Raw genomic sequence first — 17,265 nt, forward strand, 5'->3', positions numbered from 1 at the left:
GATTCCTCCTGTACTGGAAACCTCTCGCAATGAAGGCCAACATACCATTTGTTTCCTTTACTGCCTGCTGCATCTGCATGCTTACCTTCACTGACCGGTGCACAAGGAAACCCAGGTCCTGCTGCACACTCCCCTCTCCCAATTTATAGCCATTCGGGTATTAATCTGCCGCCTTGTTTTTGCTTCCAAAGTGAATAACCTTGCAGTATAATTTGAATAAATGTATCTGCCATTGATTTGCCCACTCACCCAAGCTCACCCAAAAAAAAAATTATTAAAGACATTTTTAACAGGCTAACTACATTAGTATTTTTGTTTGGCATTTCCATTTGTTATTTTTGACAAAAGCTATACTTGTATGCAATTTGAAATACATGGCAATGCATTTGTCTGGGAATAAGTCCTCCTGAGCTTATCACAGCTCCAAATAACAAATTTGTGAGTAAATCTCCTGGAACTTTGTTGCACTTAATCAGGGTAAAATCATATACAGCAAGTTCAATAAAGAGGTGGGAAAAAAGAAAAAGCCGGGAGAAAGAAGCTTAAGGAACAAGGTAAAAGGAATGAAGTTTACATCTCAAACAATGATTTAAAATCTGATGTTTGTACGTGGGTTATATAGTTATAGTTTGTCAGGATGTATAACAAGATGTGTTCCAGTCATCATCTGCCCCTGTCCTCCTAGGTGGTGGTGGTCTTGGGTTTGGAAGATGTTGTTGAGTTGCTACGTTGCATAGTGTAGATGGTACATGGTACAATGAAGATGATAATAAATAGGGTGTCAGTCAGTTGGGTTTCTTTGTCCTGAATGGCATCCACTTCTTGAATGTTTTTGGAGCTGCACCCATTCGGGCAAGTGCAGAGTATTTATCACACCCTGACATCTGCCTTGTAAATATGGTGGACAGACACTGAAGCGACAAAGTGAATTACTTGCAGTAGAATCCCTCCTTTCTGACCTGCTGTTGTAGCCACATTATTTATATGCTGGTTCAGCTCAGTTTCTTATCATTGATAACCCTTAGGATGTTGATAGTGGGGTTTCTGTGATGATGATGATGATGCAATTGAATATTGAGAGGAAATAGTTAGATTCTCTCTTGTTTGAGATGATCATTGCCTGGCACTTGTGATGTGTGTTACTTGTCACGCTTGCCTTCGAGATTGGTTGGCTCTAGCACTGATCAGGGAATTGCCCATTCTGTTTTGAAGCTCTACAATAGAAAACTGTGTAGGAACAATTCCGTTCAGGCAAGTACAGAATCAAACATTGTAGTCAGTTTTATCTTGTACAATAGAGATCAGAACATTAAGAAGTTGGGGCCTGTTCTACTGTTTGGTAAACAGATTACTTTCATTGAGTTTGCTTTCTTACTTTGTTTACAAGGTTTTTTGTCTTCTAGTTTGACCAGTGATCTTTTAAGATTTAACACTTGTGATAAGTTTTAGTGAAAATGTTATTGCGTTTTTACATCTGTTTAACTGAGTTCTGTGTTTCACGAGTATGTTCCTTTGGAAACTGAATTCTTCTTGGAAGTTGGAAACCTTGTCATTGTTTGTGTTTCATTTTGCAATGGGATGTGCCACCTAAATAATTTGTGTTAGATTTGAGTAAATGATCAATGGAAGAAAGGTGGGTGTCAAGTGTACTGCTTGTAATTTAGCTATGTACAATTTTAGATAAAAATTGCAACCAGTTTCCTACCTGCCTCCAGAAAGAATGGAATATGCAATAAAATGGACTTGGTTAAAGGAAGGCCCTTAATGCCAATTTGAAATTTGGTGGTTTTGTTTTTGCCCACTGATCCACTAACATTTTAAAGGGAATGTCTATTCCTGATGAATTAAGAAATCTGTTTCTTATGTTAGAACCTTGCTGCTACTGAATGTTTGATAAGTTTATTTGTGCAAGAGGTTGTGCTCATCTGCACTCAATTTGCCTGTAATCTTGTTTATTATTTATTTCAATGTTAATTAATAATGATAAGATGAAGGTCTTATTAACATAATAAAATGAACTGTTTTATAGCGATCATTAGAAAAATAATCCCTTTTCATGTATAGAAATATGAGTGATACTGAAAATTTTTGTTTTTCATGCTCTCTGGAGGACTGATCCACAACTGTGCAGGTGTATGATGCATTGTAGCAAGGTGATGACCGGTTTTCCTGGGTTGAGGGAGGATTTATAGGATATTTGGGTTTCAGAAGGAGTTTACTACATGGTGAATGAGGAGGGAAATCCAAATACGTTTTATATTTCATTGACTGTTTCCTTCTGATTATAAAAATATGGATGGTGGGGGAAAATATCAAAGGCAATTTGTCATGATGCAGTGCATTAAAGACCACACATTAAATCTTAGTAAGTAGTCATTTTGTATTGTAGCTGTAAGGAAGAGAGGTGGCATATCTGGAGGGGACGGCAAATGAGCCTATAGGAATTCTTTTTATCTCTCCTTGTGAAGAGTTTGTCATTGGCAATTAATTGCCAGAGATTTCCTATTAACTTTGGCTTCACTGGCTAGCCAGTTAAAAGTTAATTTTATCAGCTGAACTTTATTCATGCTCATGTATGTTTTTATATGTGGATTAGTTTGCTGTCTGGCACTACAGAATAAATAGGTTTCATGTGATTAAAGTACAGTATTGTTTCCCTTTTAAAGGTCACTCAAGAATCCATATTAAATATCATACCTATGTACTTTCCTTTATTAGCTGAATAATTTGACTTTTAAAATGATTTTTATTCAGCTTTATCATTTATTTAGTTGAGTAGTATATGACCAAGAACAGCTACAGTGACTGGAATTGCACAGTTGCTTGGGATTGCTTTTATCCTGCAATGACCTTTGGCGTTAGCCCCTTCGCTGCAATTTTATTTACGCACACACTGACCTTTGCCATGGAAACACAAGAGAAACATAAAGAAACAACTTGGCAATGGTTCTCTGTACAAGCAATGGGTGTCTTTGCAAGTGTAATGTTACATGTGGGGGGAGAATGGACTTCACTGCTGACACCATATAATATGTAATGACCCACTAAAGTAACTGAAAGATGATCAGTATAATTTTTAAACTTTACGATGTTTTTGAAGAGAATTTAATTTTGTAGTGTTTATAAGCTAATTTGCTTTGCTATAACTGGAGAGTGCTGATAGAACAGATGGAGACCAAAATAAAATGTCCTTAAATTAGATGATCAACATATGTAATATTATACAGCAGTTTTATTTTAGTTTCTGTTTACTATCTCTGCTGAAAGGGCATGTGGTGGTTTTACTGATCTGGAAGGTATAAATGTCAGTACTTTAATATAACTCAGAATTCATATGCTTGAGTTGTGATGTGTAACAGCTGGTCGCTGAGGTCTTGTTAGATTAAATAACCATGAACCCTGTAGACATTGCATTCTTCCCTGTTACATGGTGTGTTTGATCTGCACTTGCCAATTGAAATTTGGTATGTGATTGATGAAAGAATGGCAGGTGCATTTTAAGAGAGCAATAATCCAATATTGTTCTCATTCATGGATATTTTATGAGGTAAAAGAGTTGTGCTTTTATCATGATAAGTTGAAATGTGGATAACCCTCTACAACCCAATCTGTCTCTCTTTCCTGCAAAGACCCTTGTCTTTAAGCCTGTATGCATCTTAGCATATTAGAAATTTATTATTATTTATAATACATGAAACCAAAATCCTCTTTTGAAGTTCCATTGTAACGTCAGTGAACAATCATTTGAATTCATTTATTGCATAATTAATTTTACCTGAGTTTATCTTTGTTTTAAAAAAAGTCCTCTGCTAGGTCCTTAATCTGGCAGCTGCTGAACCTCATCCTCGAACTTCAGTGTAATTCTTCACTACTGATCTCTTATAGCTTTGTCTATAGGAAGTGAGACAATATAATAGCCTTAATATGGTGGCATAAGTAGTGAGAAAAGGCAGATGTACCTGAGGAAGGCATCAGGAAGCATACGACTAGTGAACTGGGGAGGCCAGAAGTTGTATGGGCAACTTGAATCAATAGGAGGAGAACTGAATAACATTGGCTTAGTGTGTCTTTGGAATTATATGGAAGATCATGTTGAAGATTCTTAATGACTGGTAACTATTGATAATATTGTCAAAAGCAAAATGCTTTAGATGCTGAACATCTGAAATAAAAATAAAATGCTATACGTGCTCAGCAGGTCTGGCAGCATCTGTAGATAGAGGGGAGTATGATAAATGTTTCAAAGATTGGTGTCCTGAAAATTCTTCTTGGACTTGAGGGCCATAACAAAGTGATAGTTTACAGCTCAGAAGGAGGTTCTTTGATGGAGCAATCTAAAATTAATTTCACAATGATTTCTGCTTCAAGAATTCCTTGGTGAAAAGAATTCCATAGTCTGTAGGAAATGTAATTTCCCATGCACGCTTGGATATTGTGAATTGATGGCCTTTTGTCACTGACTTCTGAAAAATGGGAAATGGGCTTTCGCTATTCTCCATGTCAGAATTTCTCATAATCCTAACATCTATTAAGTCTTTTATTAACCTGCCTGGTCCAGTGGGAATAAAACCAAAAGAACTGCGGATGCTGTGAATCAGGAACAAAACCAAAGTTGCTGGAAAAGTTCAGCAGGTCTGGCAGTATCTGTGGAGGAGAAAACAGAGTTAACGTTTCGGGTCCGGTGACCCTTCCTCAGAACTGATGGTGGCTGGGAAAACGTCAGTTTATATGCAGAAAATAGGGAGGTGGGTGGGGTAAGGAGTAAACGAAAGGATAGACCCCAAAGAGAGAGACAGTTGGACAGACAAAGGAGTTGCTAACGATCAGGCTGGGAGGGTGAATAGTTGTTAATGGGGACTGTTAGTGACTAACAACAGGGGGTGTGTAGTGGCAGGCTATGTAGTAACAAGGCCTGGTGTGTGGGGTGGGGAGCTCGGACATGGGAGAGTTTACCATGCACCACCTTGCTCCCTGGTCAACATCTCTGTCTCCGGCTTCCTACAGTGTTCCAGTGAAGCCCAGCGCAAGCTGGAGGAACAACACCTCATTTTCTGCTTGGGGACCCTACAGCCTTCCGGACTCAGTATTGAGTTCAATAATTTTAGGGCCTAAACTCTCCCATGTCCCAGCCCCCCACCCCACACACCAGGCCTTGTTACCACATAGCCTGCCGCTACACACCCCCTGTTGTTAGTCACTAACAGTCCCCATTAGCAACTATTCACCCTCCCAGCCTGATCGTTAGCAACTCCTTTGACTGTCCAACTGTCTTTCTCTCTCTTTGGGCTGTATCCTATCGTTTACTCCCTACCCCACCCACCTATTTTCTGCATATAAACTGACCTTTTCCCAGCCGCCATCAGTTCTGAGGAAGGGCCAGTGGGAATAGTTCTTTATACTCCAAGTCTTTTCTCATAACTACAGTTGTTCATTGCTGGCATTATTTTGATGAATCTGCACAGTGTATATGACCTCAGTATCCTCCCTCTTTAATGGGGCAACTAAAACTGCACACTACTGTCTGTCTAACAGTTTGTGCATGTTTGTCCTGATTTCTTTGCTTTGTATCTCCGTGTCTATAAAACTGTAAATGCTACTTATCCTTTCTATGGTGTTATCCATCCTGGTGATCTCTGACCTTCCAAAGTAAAGTAGCAGATCAGAACTGAAGAGATAGAAGAGGACCAATGAAAAATGATCAAGAACTCTTGAAAAGCTAGATTGACCAGTCAAGGAAACCTAAGAATTAAAATCGGAGGAGTTGTACCAATTGAATCATTCAAAAGTATTTTGAAGAAAATAAAATCAATAAATTTCTTAAACTAAATTTCCACTGTCATAGAGTCCGACAGCACAGACACAGGCCCCTCGGCCCAAACTAATCCATGCTGACCAAACTGTCTATCCGTGTTAACCCCATTTCCCTGCACTTGGCCCATATCCTTCTAAACCTTTCCTATACATGTATTCGTCCAAATGCCTTTTAAATGTTGTTAATATACTTGCCTCAACCACTAACGCTGGCGGCTTATTCCATATGCGTACCACCCTATGTTTTAAAAAAAAGTGCTCCTCAGATTCCCATGTATTTTTTTCCCCTGTTACCTTAAATTGATGCCCTCTCGTCCTCAATTCCCCAACCCTGAGAAAAAGACTGAGTGCATTCACCCTATCCATGCCTCTTGTGATCTTATATGCTGCTGGTTGTGTGTATTTTGCAATACTGTTTTAGTGCTTTTTGTTCTTTGGTTCCGTCGTTTAGTGTTTGCATATTACCTGCCTCATACACTTAACTTTCTCATATACATAAACAAACAGAAGCTTTTGTCCATTTTTAGTTAGATATATGCAAACTTCTCGGTGTTGTTCAATGTAATGCATGCTGCATATTCATTATATCAGCAGGTGAAGCACAGCAGAAGATCCTTCTCAGGCACAGATGACTCTGAAGCAATGAACCACATGTTGTAAATATCTCCTATGTTCTGACTGCTGGTGAAGAAAGAGAAATGAAGATGGTGCCAGTTCAAAGCTAGGCTGGAGCTAATGTTGGGAGTGCTTGGCATGGGTGGCAGGATGGGCAAGTGCAGCATAACTGATGTCCCTAAGATTCAGGCCAAGGAGTTCCATGGTTTCGTTGCAAATGTGGGAGATGGGTTAAAGAAGCAAGGGAAAGTTGTTCAAGGAAATGTTTGGTAGAAATAGAAAGAAGCTGGGGTTTACCATGATAGCTATGAAATAATCTATTTTGACAGGAGTGAAGCAGTTAGTCATATTTTTGGTTTTGTTTAGGCTAGTAAATAACTAAGCTAGTTCTGTGGAGTAATTTTCAAACTCTTGCTTTTTGGAAGCATAGATGGGATCTGTAACATGGTGAATAGCCAAAGTGGAAGGAAGGAAGAATTTTACTGGGAGCGAGAACTTCAAAGCTCTATGCTTTTCAAAGAAAGGAGAGAAAAAGTTGTTCGGAGATGTTTTTCAAATCCAATAGCATTTATCGTAGCACAAATGTGACACCTCAAATTTATTTACATTAATTTGAATTCATTTTTTAATTGTTTTATTTATCACCTTTTTTAACAGGAAATAATTGTTAACAGTTTAGGAGCCAAAATGCATTATTCCAAAACCATGAAGTGCAAATTAGAAAGAAGCTAGAAAAATATCCAAGTATTTTGCTATATCTGAATTCTTTGAAAAATGCAGTTTAAAGCTTCAAAATATTTAAAGGAAGGGTGTCTTCAGATCCCTTATCTAACTGATGATGTCTAATGTGGGCTGCATCATCTGAGACAGAAGGTGATACATTTATGTCACGCTGTAGGCTGCAACTTCAGTCCTGTTCTAAGGGAGTTGTACACAATCAAAGTCACCACCTTTTGCATTGCACCAAGGCCTTGACTGTCCACTTGACATCATGGCATTTTTTTCTTTTAAAAGCAGGGAGGTACTGTAGATGGTTTGACCAAAATTTATTTCTCGGCTGAAACCACTAACAGATTATCTAGCCTTTTAGCTCCTTGTGGTTTGTGGGACCTTGCTGTGTGCAGTTTACAGCATTTTCAGTAGCAGATACACTTCATAACTGTTTAAATTGACTTAAGCACTTTGGGACATCATGGGGTCATGGAAAGCACCTACATAAATGCAGTTCTATCTTTCCCACTTGACTGAAGATCAGGGGGATCTTGGTATGCTTTTCCACAGATCCCCAAAGGCAACAAGACAGGTAGCAAAAGTGGTCAAGAAGGCATATGGGATATTTGTCTTTCTTAGCTAAGATATAGAATATAAGAGCAGGGAGATTATGCTGAAAGTATGTAAAATGCTGGTTAGGCCACATCTGGCATACTGAATGCAGTTCTGGTTCCCACAATATTGGAAGGATGGGATTGCACTAGAGAGAGTGCAGAGAAGATGTACCAGATGCTTACTGGGCTTGAGGCTGAGAGCTGTAAGGAAACATTGAATAGGGTAGTGTTGTTTTCCTTGGAATGGCAAAGGTAGGAAGAGGATCCATAAGTCTCTAAGAAATAGGAACAAAAGCAGGCTATTTGACCTCTCACCCACTCTGCCATTCAATAGGATCATGGGTAGTCTGACACTCCTCAAGTCCACTTTCTGCCCTTTTCCCCATAACCCTTGACTTCCCTACCAATCAAGAATCCATCTATCTCAACCGTTAATATACACAAGGACTCTACTCCCGTGGTTCTCAGTGTCGGGGAGTTGCAAAGACCCTCAGCCCTTTGAGAGGAGAAATTCCTTCTCATCTCAGTCTTAAGTTGGTGTCCCTTCATTCTGAGCCTATGCCCTCTGGACCTAGACTCTCCCAACATGGGAAACAGCCTCTCAGCCTGTCAAGCCCCTTAATAATTTTATTATTTCAATTAGATCACCTCTTATTCTTCTAAATTCCAATGCTTGGAGTCCCAACCTGTACCTAAGGTTATAAGGGGCGTAAACAGGGTGGATAGGAAGGCATGCTTTCCATTATTCGAGGGGCCATAAATTTAAAGTAAGAGATAGAAGACCAAGAAGAGAGGGGGTGATAACATTTTTTATTCGGAGTGGGGTTGAGTCAGAAACTCTCGGTAATAATTATGAAATATTTAGATTTTTTTTTTTGACAGCCTCTAGGGCTGTGGGCCAAGAGCTGGAAAATGAAATTAGTGTCATCAAATCTTTGTTGACCTCAGACATGGTAGACTGAATGGCCTCCTTCTGTGCTGTAAATATGTATGAATCAGAGTTAATGCTGCAATTATATGCTTCAGAACAACTTCCATTTATATATTTGTTTTAATATAATAAAATATTCCATTGTGTTTTACATTAGGGGTTTGGAATTGAATAGAAAAGATATTCGAGGAATGAGATGAAGAGTTGACTTTTAGGTAGCTTTAGTGTTAGGATCAAGATGGCAGAAGCTGTCTGATGGTAAAATGAAGAGACAAGGAACTCCTAATAGAGTAGAATAGAAGAAACGGAAAATAGATATAGAGCTACAGAAAGAGATAGAAAGGTTGTGGAGTTAATTGATACGTTGAGAGATTTTTGACAGATGAAATTGTGAAGTTTGATGTGATGAGGAACAGGAGGCTATTGGAGGTCATTGAGGACAGTGTTATGGGTGAAATAGGATATTGTGCTTGTGGGAAATGGGCCGTGAAGCTTTGGATAAATCAAAGTTTGAGGTGAAATCTGGACCAGCGATGAGGTCATTGTTTTGAGCCTGTAGATAACAAAGTGAATGTGAGTCAAGGCAAATGCTGAAGCTCTGGTCAAGAGCTGATCAAGTTCACCGGGATGAGGTTGGTAAATTTGAGTGACTGACGAAACTTCCTTGTTATTGACTCCTCTCTGCTAATGGAGAAAGTGCCTTTGTATTCACCCTATCTAAGTCCCTTGTAATCCTATACACCTCTATCAAGTCCTGTTTCAACCTTTGCTAGACCAAAGCAAAGATTTCTGGTCCCAACCCGAAATGTCAACTTTCCTGCTCCTCTGATGCTGCCTGGCCTTCTGTGCTCCTCCAGCTCCACACTGTGTTATCTCTGACACCAGCATCAGCAATTCTTACTATCTCTCTTTGCCTTGCCAACCTGTCCACTTTTTCCTCATAGCTGATCCACTAATCCACATTGCATCCTGGTAAAATTTCTCTTCACCTTCTGCAGTGCAATTGCCTCCTTCCTATAAAATGTTGACCAGAACTGCACACAGTACTCCAGTTGTAGGCTAACCAGCATTTCATATAGTTCTAACATAACATTCCAGCTCTTGTATTCTATGCCTTGGCTAATAATGGCAAATATCCCATTTGCTTTCTTAACTGAATCCAGTATTCGTTAATAATGAAGCAGTTTGGAAGCTGATTTACTCAGTATTGTTTGGTATTAATAGCTGTCAAACGGTTTACAGGGCAAGTATTGTTTCCAAACGTTTCTATTTTCTCTGCATTTAGAATTTGAAAACTAGCAGTTGGGTTACTGTGGTAGTTTCACTAATATCTGACATCTTAATTTAAATGTTAGTGTTTTCTGATCATTGTAGTTGTGGGTTTTCCAAAGCAAATCTAGTTTTGGAGACGACCTGCCTTGGTAAATATGAAAGCCCAGAAGCATTTCATTGTGTCATCTAGTTTTAAATCATAATGTTATCATATTTGAAATAAAATGCATCATTAATAGTTACTTCTACTGAAAAAATAGAAATATTGTAGTAGTGAACTCTGTAAACTGTTGAATTATTTGACTAGGCTTATTAAGTTGGAGTGACTTTTTTGAACAAAAGTAGAGGAAAATGTTTGTATTCACATCAGCTAGTCTAGTTAACCTTGGAAAAGGAGCCTAACCTAAGGAGGGGAAAATTCGCTCATCACCAGAAAGCTGACCACAAAACAAAATTTTGGGCTATGAGTGACATGGTTTATTTAGTTTCCTATTCGTGGAGTAAAAGAGATGTGAAGTGAGTGAATTTTAATTGTAACATCTCTATGGGTATTTTCTATCTGTAAAATAAAGCAACTTAATATCTGGCTTCATCTTCCTAAAGTATTTCAGTGCATTTACCCACAGGATTGGAGAAGTGTTCATGGGGTTGTGTGAAAGAAATAGGCCAAGATTTTCCCTTTCCTAGAAGTGTTGGGAAGTGTGGTGGATTAGCAAATAATTTAGTGAAAAGGTGCCAAGGAGATTTACATCCATTCCCATCACCTCTGGTATTAAATTCTGGGTGGGAAGACCCATGGTAGATTTTCCTGACCCACTGCCAATTAATGCACTTCAGTGTCCAATTAATGATAATTTAAGGGTCTCAGCTCGCCTCTGACACTGGTCCGATTTCACTGATTTACCGCAGGCAAGAGAAGTGGCATCCAACCTGACTGCTACAACAGGTCAACCTGCCTACCGAATTGGGTAGAGTATAGTTTTGATTTGCCCCACTCTTGGGCCGTTGAGGGCTTGGATGGAGCCAGGACTTAGATCCTTAAATCTGTACCCTGTTCTTGCATCTGAATCTTATCTCCCAGCTGTCGCTACCTGTACCTCCAAACTGGTGCTGCTCCTCATAGCGACTGTCAGCCTCCATGCAGGGTGGGACATTGCTATCAGAGGCACTGATCTAGCTAACGAGCCCACCATGTAAGTGCCTGATAAGAACTTGATCTAGTGGACTTTCTGGATAGGACAGTATGCCTTGCTGTTAAAGATCCTCCTCTCCATGCTTCGACTAAAATGGGGGAAAATATCAGCCAAAGACTTTAAACCTAATTGGGCCTGTGCCCTTTCCTATGCAACTAATTTGCTTAAACCCAGAGGCTTGTGGGTTGATGAAAATTTGATTTTTGGCGACATATATGACGTGAGGTATTGGGCTCTGATAATGCCTCTACAAGAAAGACATCATTTTCAGGCCAACTGTCTTGCCAGAAGCAACTCTGGATATAAGGTGTGGGGATTGGAGTGGAATGTTGAGGATTAGTGGCACTTGTGTTTCTCCTGATATCTGAAGGAGATAATTTTTAAAAGTTTTTTAATATTTTTATATCAATAATATTTTATTACTTTTTTTCCAATAGCCAGTGGGACCATTTGTGTCTGCTTTGTTGTTGACCAATGTTGAAAAGCGGTTCTTTTACAGCTGTTATGTATCTAATTTATCTATTTGTTGAGCCTAACGTGTGTTTTGGGCACATGTCAAGAATGTCAACAAAAAGGTTTATGAATGGAATCACTGCAGTGTCCCACTGGTTCTCACATACGACCCCACCAATCTCCAAATTCAATGCATCCTCCTTCGCCATTTTCACCATCTGCAGTCAGAACCCACTACAAAAGAGATATTTCCTTCCTCACCTCATCTGCTTTCTGTAGGGACCGCTCAATGCCCGACTCCGTCGTCCATTGCACGCCAACCCTTCCACCACACCCAGCACCTTTTCCCTGCAGCCGCAGGAATTGCTACATCTGCTCCTACACCTCCCCTCTCACCTCCATCCAAGGCCCCAAACAATCGTTCCAAATCCGACAGGGATTCACTTTCACGTCTTCTAACCCGGTCTATTGCATTCATTGCTCCCAATGTCTCCTATACATCGGAGAGACCAAGCTTAGACTTGGTGACCAGTTTGCAGAACACATGGGCTCTGTACGCTCCAGTCAACACCAAGTTCCGGTTGCCAGCCATTTCAACTCCTCCCTCCCACTCCCCTGGTGACAATGTCCATCCTGGGCTGCCTCCACTGTCACAATGAAGCCAGATGTAAACTGAGGAACAACACCTTATATTCCGCCTCAGGAGCTTACAGTGCAATGGCCTCAAAATAGAATTCATCAGCTTCAAAATCTCCCCAGCCCTGATCTCATCCCATGTCCAGCCCTCACTGTCATCCCTGCCTAATAGTTGAATAGGTTGTTGACTCTGTAGTCTAAAGCACATGCATTACAGTTTCGAAGAAGAAAGTGTCACTGCCACCCTTTTGGTTTAATTTGCACTCAAACACACATCACCTTCAGTGCAAACTAAGCCACCGTTGTAGGCAATAAATTATCTGTGGAGTGTAAAATCTAGTCATTGCTTTCCAGGACTGATGTAGGTAATGTTGCTCCTCCTTTTCCAGCCATTAGCAGAACCATCACCATTCTGTAAAATTCTGGTCATTGCTTTCAGGTGTTTAGGGATGAATTGAAGTGGTCTTTTGAAAGGGTAAAAATAATATAATTTTCTATTTTAAATTTTATTACATGAAGTGTAAATATACTAAATCATCTATGTAATGGTGATGAAATTCAGCATTGGACGTAATTGGTCTCATTATATTGAACTTTGTTACTTACCCAGTCAACACAAACAGGATGTGCTAGGTTGTTCTATTACTCTACATTGTACAGATTTAAAACATTGGTCATCAAAAATAGGAGGGTTATTTAATTGATAACACCTGTCTAAATGTTAATGTCATGTGACAGTGCTACGATACTAAAGTCATTCTTGGCATCCACCCTCTCCGAGCATCATGGGCACAATACTCATTCTGTGTACACAGAAAAATTGGGCAGCAAGTAATGAGATGAGAGAATCTTCTTATCAGTCAAATTTATGACTTTGACAGTTGTTTTCAATTTCATTTGTATCAGTCAACAAAAGTGTTTTAAGGGATCTTAAAAGCAGGAACAGTTGGCCCATTATAGGGAAGATAGTTCTGTACCATCTGAGGTTATTTCTTCCTTTATATTTCTGATGTTCAAAGTTTGAAAGTAAGTTAACTCCTGAAACTTAAATGGCTATGGTTTTAAAATCTAGCATTAAGATCTGGGGAATAAGATTAGGCTTATAGCGTGGTTGGAAATAAATTTTTGTTTCTCTTTTTCAACAGGAAATTATTAGTTTCTCTTTGTTACAACGAATAATGCAAATTTGGAGACAAATTGTCTCATTGCCATTTCTTTTGCCTTGCTCTGTGGTCTCTCCTGCCTTCCACCCTGTCAAAGACCTTTGCTTTTGTTCTCCTCTGCTCTCAAACTTCAGTGTTTCTGTACTAACTTAAAACTTGTATTTTTACGTGTCCAGCTCCAGTGAAAGGTCATCAACCTGACATTTTGATTTGCTGTCCACAGATGCTGTCTGACCACCTGTGTGTTACCATCATTTTCTGTTTCTATTTCAGGTTTCTTGCATGTACAATATTTTACTTTTTCAAATCTCGTCATTTTTGTTGCCTTTCTAAATTGCTGTGGTGCTTTGTTTATTCTGATAGAATTCAATAGCATATCATCATATGATCATAGAATCCCTGCAGTGTAGAACAGGCCCTTTGTCCCAACAAGTCCACACCGAACCTCAGAGCATCCCACCCAGACCCATCCCCCTGTAATCCACCTAATCTACACTTCCCTGAACACTATGGGCAATTTAGCACGGCCAATTTACCTAATCTGCACATCTTTGGACTGTGGGAGGAAAGCGGAGGAAACCCACAGACACAGAGAGAATGTGCAAACTCCACACAGTCACCCGAGGGTGGAATTAAACTCGAGTTGCTGGCGCTGTGAGGCAGCAGTGCTAACCACTGAGCCACCGTGCTGCAGATAATGGGCAGAAGCCAATGTAATTATAAAGTTGCAATGACAAAACTCTTAAAACTGCATTTCTGTTTCAAAATTTGGGCATTGGTACTTAAAAGCTCTTGACTACAAAATTTCAGCATCCCTTTTACAATGTAATATGAAGTTTTGTTCAATATACAATTCATTTTTGTTGGCAGGCAGCAAACATTTTGCAATAAATGACCATTATAAGAATGATTAGGCAATTTGATTTAATGTTTCTGATGTGCCATTGTTGTATTTTGAAATTGTCTTGTTCATGTTGAACTAGTAAAAACTTGATGTTAAGTTGTTACTATTTATTTGTTACTGTCTCCTACTTATTAATCTGGTGATACTAAAGGCAAGTCTTGTTTTTTTTTTTGAAAAACCCCCTTTTGAAGATAGTCACCTCCTCGCTGAAGAAACCCGATTAATCTTCTGGCGCTCATTTTCTATTTCGTCCAGAAAATCTGGTAGCTTTTGCTTACTATAAATATGTTTGTCTTTTGCAGCTTCAAGGTTACAATGAAAAGCCAATCAACCTGCAGATGTTCATTGGTACTGCTGATGATCGCTATTTAAGACCACATGCATTCTACCAAGTGCACAGAATCACTGGGAAGACTGTTGCTACAGCTAGTCAAGAGATTATAGTTACCAGTACAAAGGTTCTTGAAATTCCTCTTCTGCCTGAAAACAATATGACTGCCAGGTAATTAACCAAACCTCTAAATGTAGTGGTATTTAACTGTTCAATTTCTCTCCAGTTTAAGTCCTTTTACGCTTGAGAGATATAAACCCACTGGTGTAACCCCCTTAACTGCTCAAGGCATTGGAAGTTTGTTAAATTTATTATTTCTGAAAGTTAACTTTTTTGAGTTCATCTAATATGAAGTTACAGTTCATATAATAAAATTTCTGAAAATATTTTTTGCACAAGGTGGAGAGAAACACATAAGCAGTTAGTTACTGATTCAAAAGAATATTCTAAGGTTAAGTGTCACAGAGCTCTTGTCTTCGAGTATTCTGAAAATAAATTGCAGAACATAAATGGAGAAAAATATTGTTTACAATGCATTGGGTAGGTTTAAAGTTTCATTCATTGCTCCAAGACTCAAAAGATATATTTCTTAATTCCTATCACTCCATGTATTTGAGCTCACAGGGAAGGAAAGATGACGAAATTTCATGCTTCAGTAACTAGATTCCAGTATGAATCAAAGACTATAACTGTCTACTATATAATAAATTTGAAAAAGAAACTTGGATGTCGCTGCATATTTTTTTCCAGTTGAATGCTTGAGAACAGCATCATTATAGGTATTTGACCTCGTGTGTACCTTTTAAGCAAAAGTGGTTGTATTTGTGACTTATAATACTGGTACTTAATTTTTCTTCTATGTTAAGATGGAGAAAGTTCTCAATGTTTATTCACAGTAGATGTTTTAAGGGTATTTCACCCATTTTCTAGGTGAAAAACATGAACTATCTGACAGGAATGGGTAGTTGTTTAATGTATGTTCAAACTATGTGTGAAATATTGAGAAGCTTCTAATAGATGGGGATTGCAGACAAAAATAGAAGTACAGGTGATGAGAACCTTTATAAAACTGATTTCCTTGCATTTGAGCCATAGAAGAGTATTTGATGTGACTTGCTCTGTATTTTTTTTTTTTTTTTGAAGAAGTAAGACTACATTTAAACAATCATTCAAAATATGAGGTGTCTAGTCAGAGTAGATAGGGAGATATTTAGCATTGGGGGAACGTTTGCAAACCAGATGATACTGATGCAAGATGATTGTGTACAGAGCAAGTGATTAGGATTTGCAGTGCACTGTCAGAGTGCAATGGGACAGATTGAAGCACAGCTTTATAAAGGGAGTTATATAAGCTTTGAAGAGAGAAAAAGTTTCAGGATTGAAGAAATGTTGGGTGTCATTCAAGTTGGGGAAGTGAAGGATTGTCTTAGTGATGGTGATGATACCATCAGGGAATGGGTGCTATTCTCAGCAACCACGATCAAGAGCTCAGAGGATTAGAAACATAGAAAATGGGAATGGGAGTAGGCCTTTCAACCATTCGAGTATGTTCCATATTCAATGTGATCACTTCTCATTGAATTCAGTACCCTGTTCTCACTTCCAACCCATACCCTTTGATCCCTTTAGTCCAAAGAACTGTGTCTATTTCCTCCTTGAAAACATTCAATGCTTTGCCTTCAACTGCTTCCTGTGGCAGAGAATGCCACAAGCTCATCACTCTCTGGCTGAAAAAAAAAATCTCCTCGTCTCAGTGCTAATTGACTACACCATATCCTTAAAATGTGAACACTGGTTCTGGAGTACCTAGTCAATGGGAGCATCCTTCCTGCATTTACCCTGTCTAGTCCTGTTAGAATTTTATAGGCTTATGCGAGGTCCTCCTTAATTCTTCTAAACTTGGGTGAATATAGTCCTAACTGGTACAGTCTCTCATCATGTATGAGACCAACCATCTCAGGAGTCAGTTTAGGAAATAATAGCTAGAGCATCTTGAGATAAGGAGACCAAAACTGCAAACACTACTCCATGCATTTGCCCACTCACAACTTGTCCAAATCACATTGAAGCTTCTCTTCATCTTTCTCACAGTTTACCATCTACCCAGCTTTATGTCGTCTGCAAACTTGGAGCTATTACATTTAGTTCCCTCATCTATAATATATGTTTATACATATAAAGGTTGTCTGGTACTAAGGTTAAGGATATCTCCTTGTGGTTGGAAATGAATTTGGGAGGAGGACAATCACAGTATTGTCAGAGCTAATCGCGTAGGTAGAGCTAGGAATGATGTTTTGTTAAGTGTGTTTGGGGACCTGGAGTCCAAATTGAAGCATAGATCTTGTTACCTGAGCCACATGCTTGGGGTCAAGCAGATTAGAGAATTGAACTTGTGACTCAAAGAGCAGTGTGGGAACAACAGATTTTGATTACAGGGGTATTGGCACCAGTACTTAAGAACGAGGGAGATGTCCCCTTTGGATTTGGCTTTATTTAAATCAGACTGTAACCAGAGCCATGGATCGGGCTTTAAACAGAGTAGAGAAGGTTTGGGTATAGGGAGATATAGACACCTGAAGGAAAATTAGAGACAATGGAATATTGTAACAAGGTGCATAAAGATGAGCAGAA

The 17,265-nt window shown here is 39.1% G+C and overlaps 1 protein-coding gene across 2 annotated transcripts in view; it reads left to right on the plus strand.

Annotated features, from left to right (window-relative positions):
- nfatc3a (nuclear factor of activated T cells 3a) overlaps positions 1-17,265 on the plus strand; it is a 151,867-nt gene that overhangs the window by 40,099 nt on the left and 94,503 nt on the right. For both annotated transcript variants that reach the window (XM_048605614.1, XM_048605615.1), the window contains one exon: positions 14,606-14,805. In XM_048605614.1, the coding sequence (XP_048461571.1) occupies positions 14,606-14,805 (200 nt within the window). The remainder of the gene's footprint in view (positions 1-14,605; positions 14,806-17,265) is intronic.

The sequence above is a fragment of the Rhincodon typus genome, chromosome 15, assembly GCF_021869965.1.
Source record: "Rhincodon typus isolate 14 chromosome 15, sRhiTyp1.1, whole genome shotgun sequence".
Lineage (NCBI taxonomy): Eukaryota > Metazoa > Chordata > Chondrichthyes > Orectolobiformes > Rhincodontidae > Rhincodon > Rhincodon typus.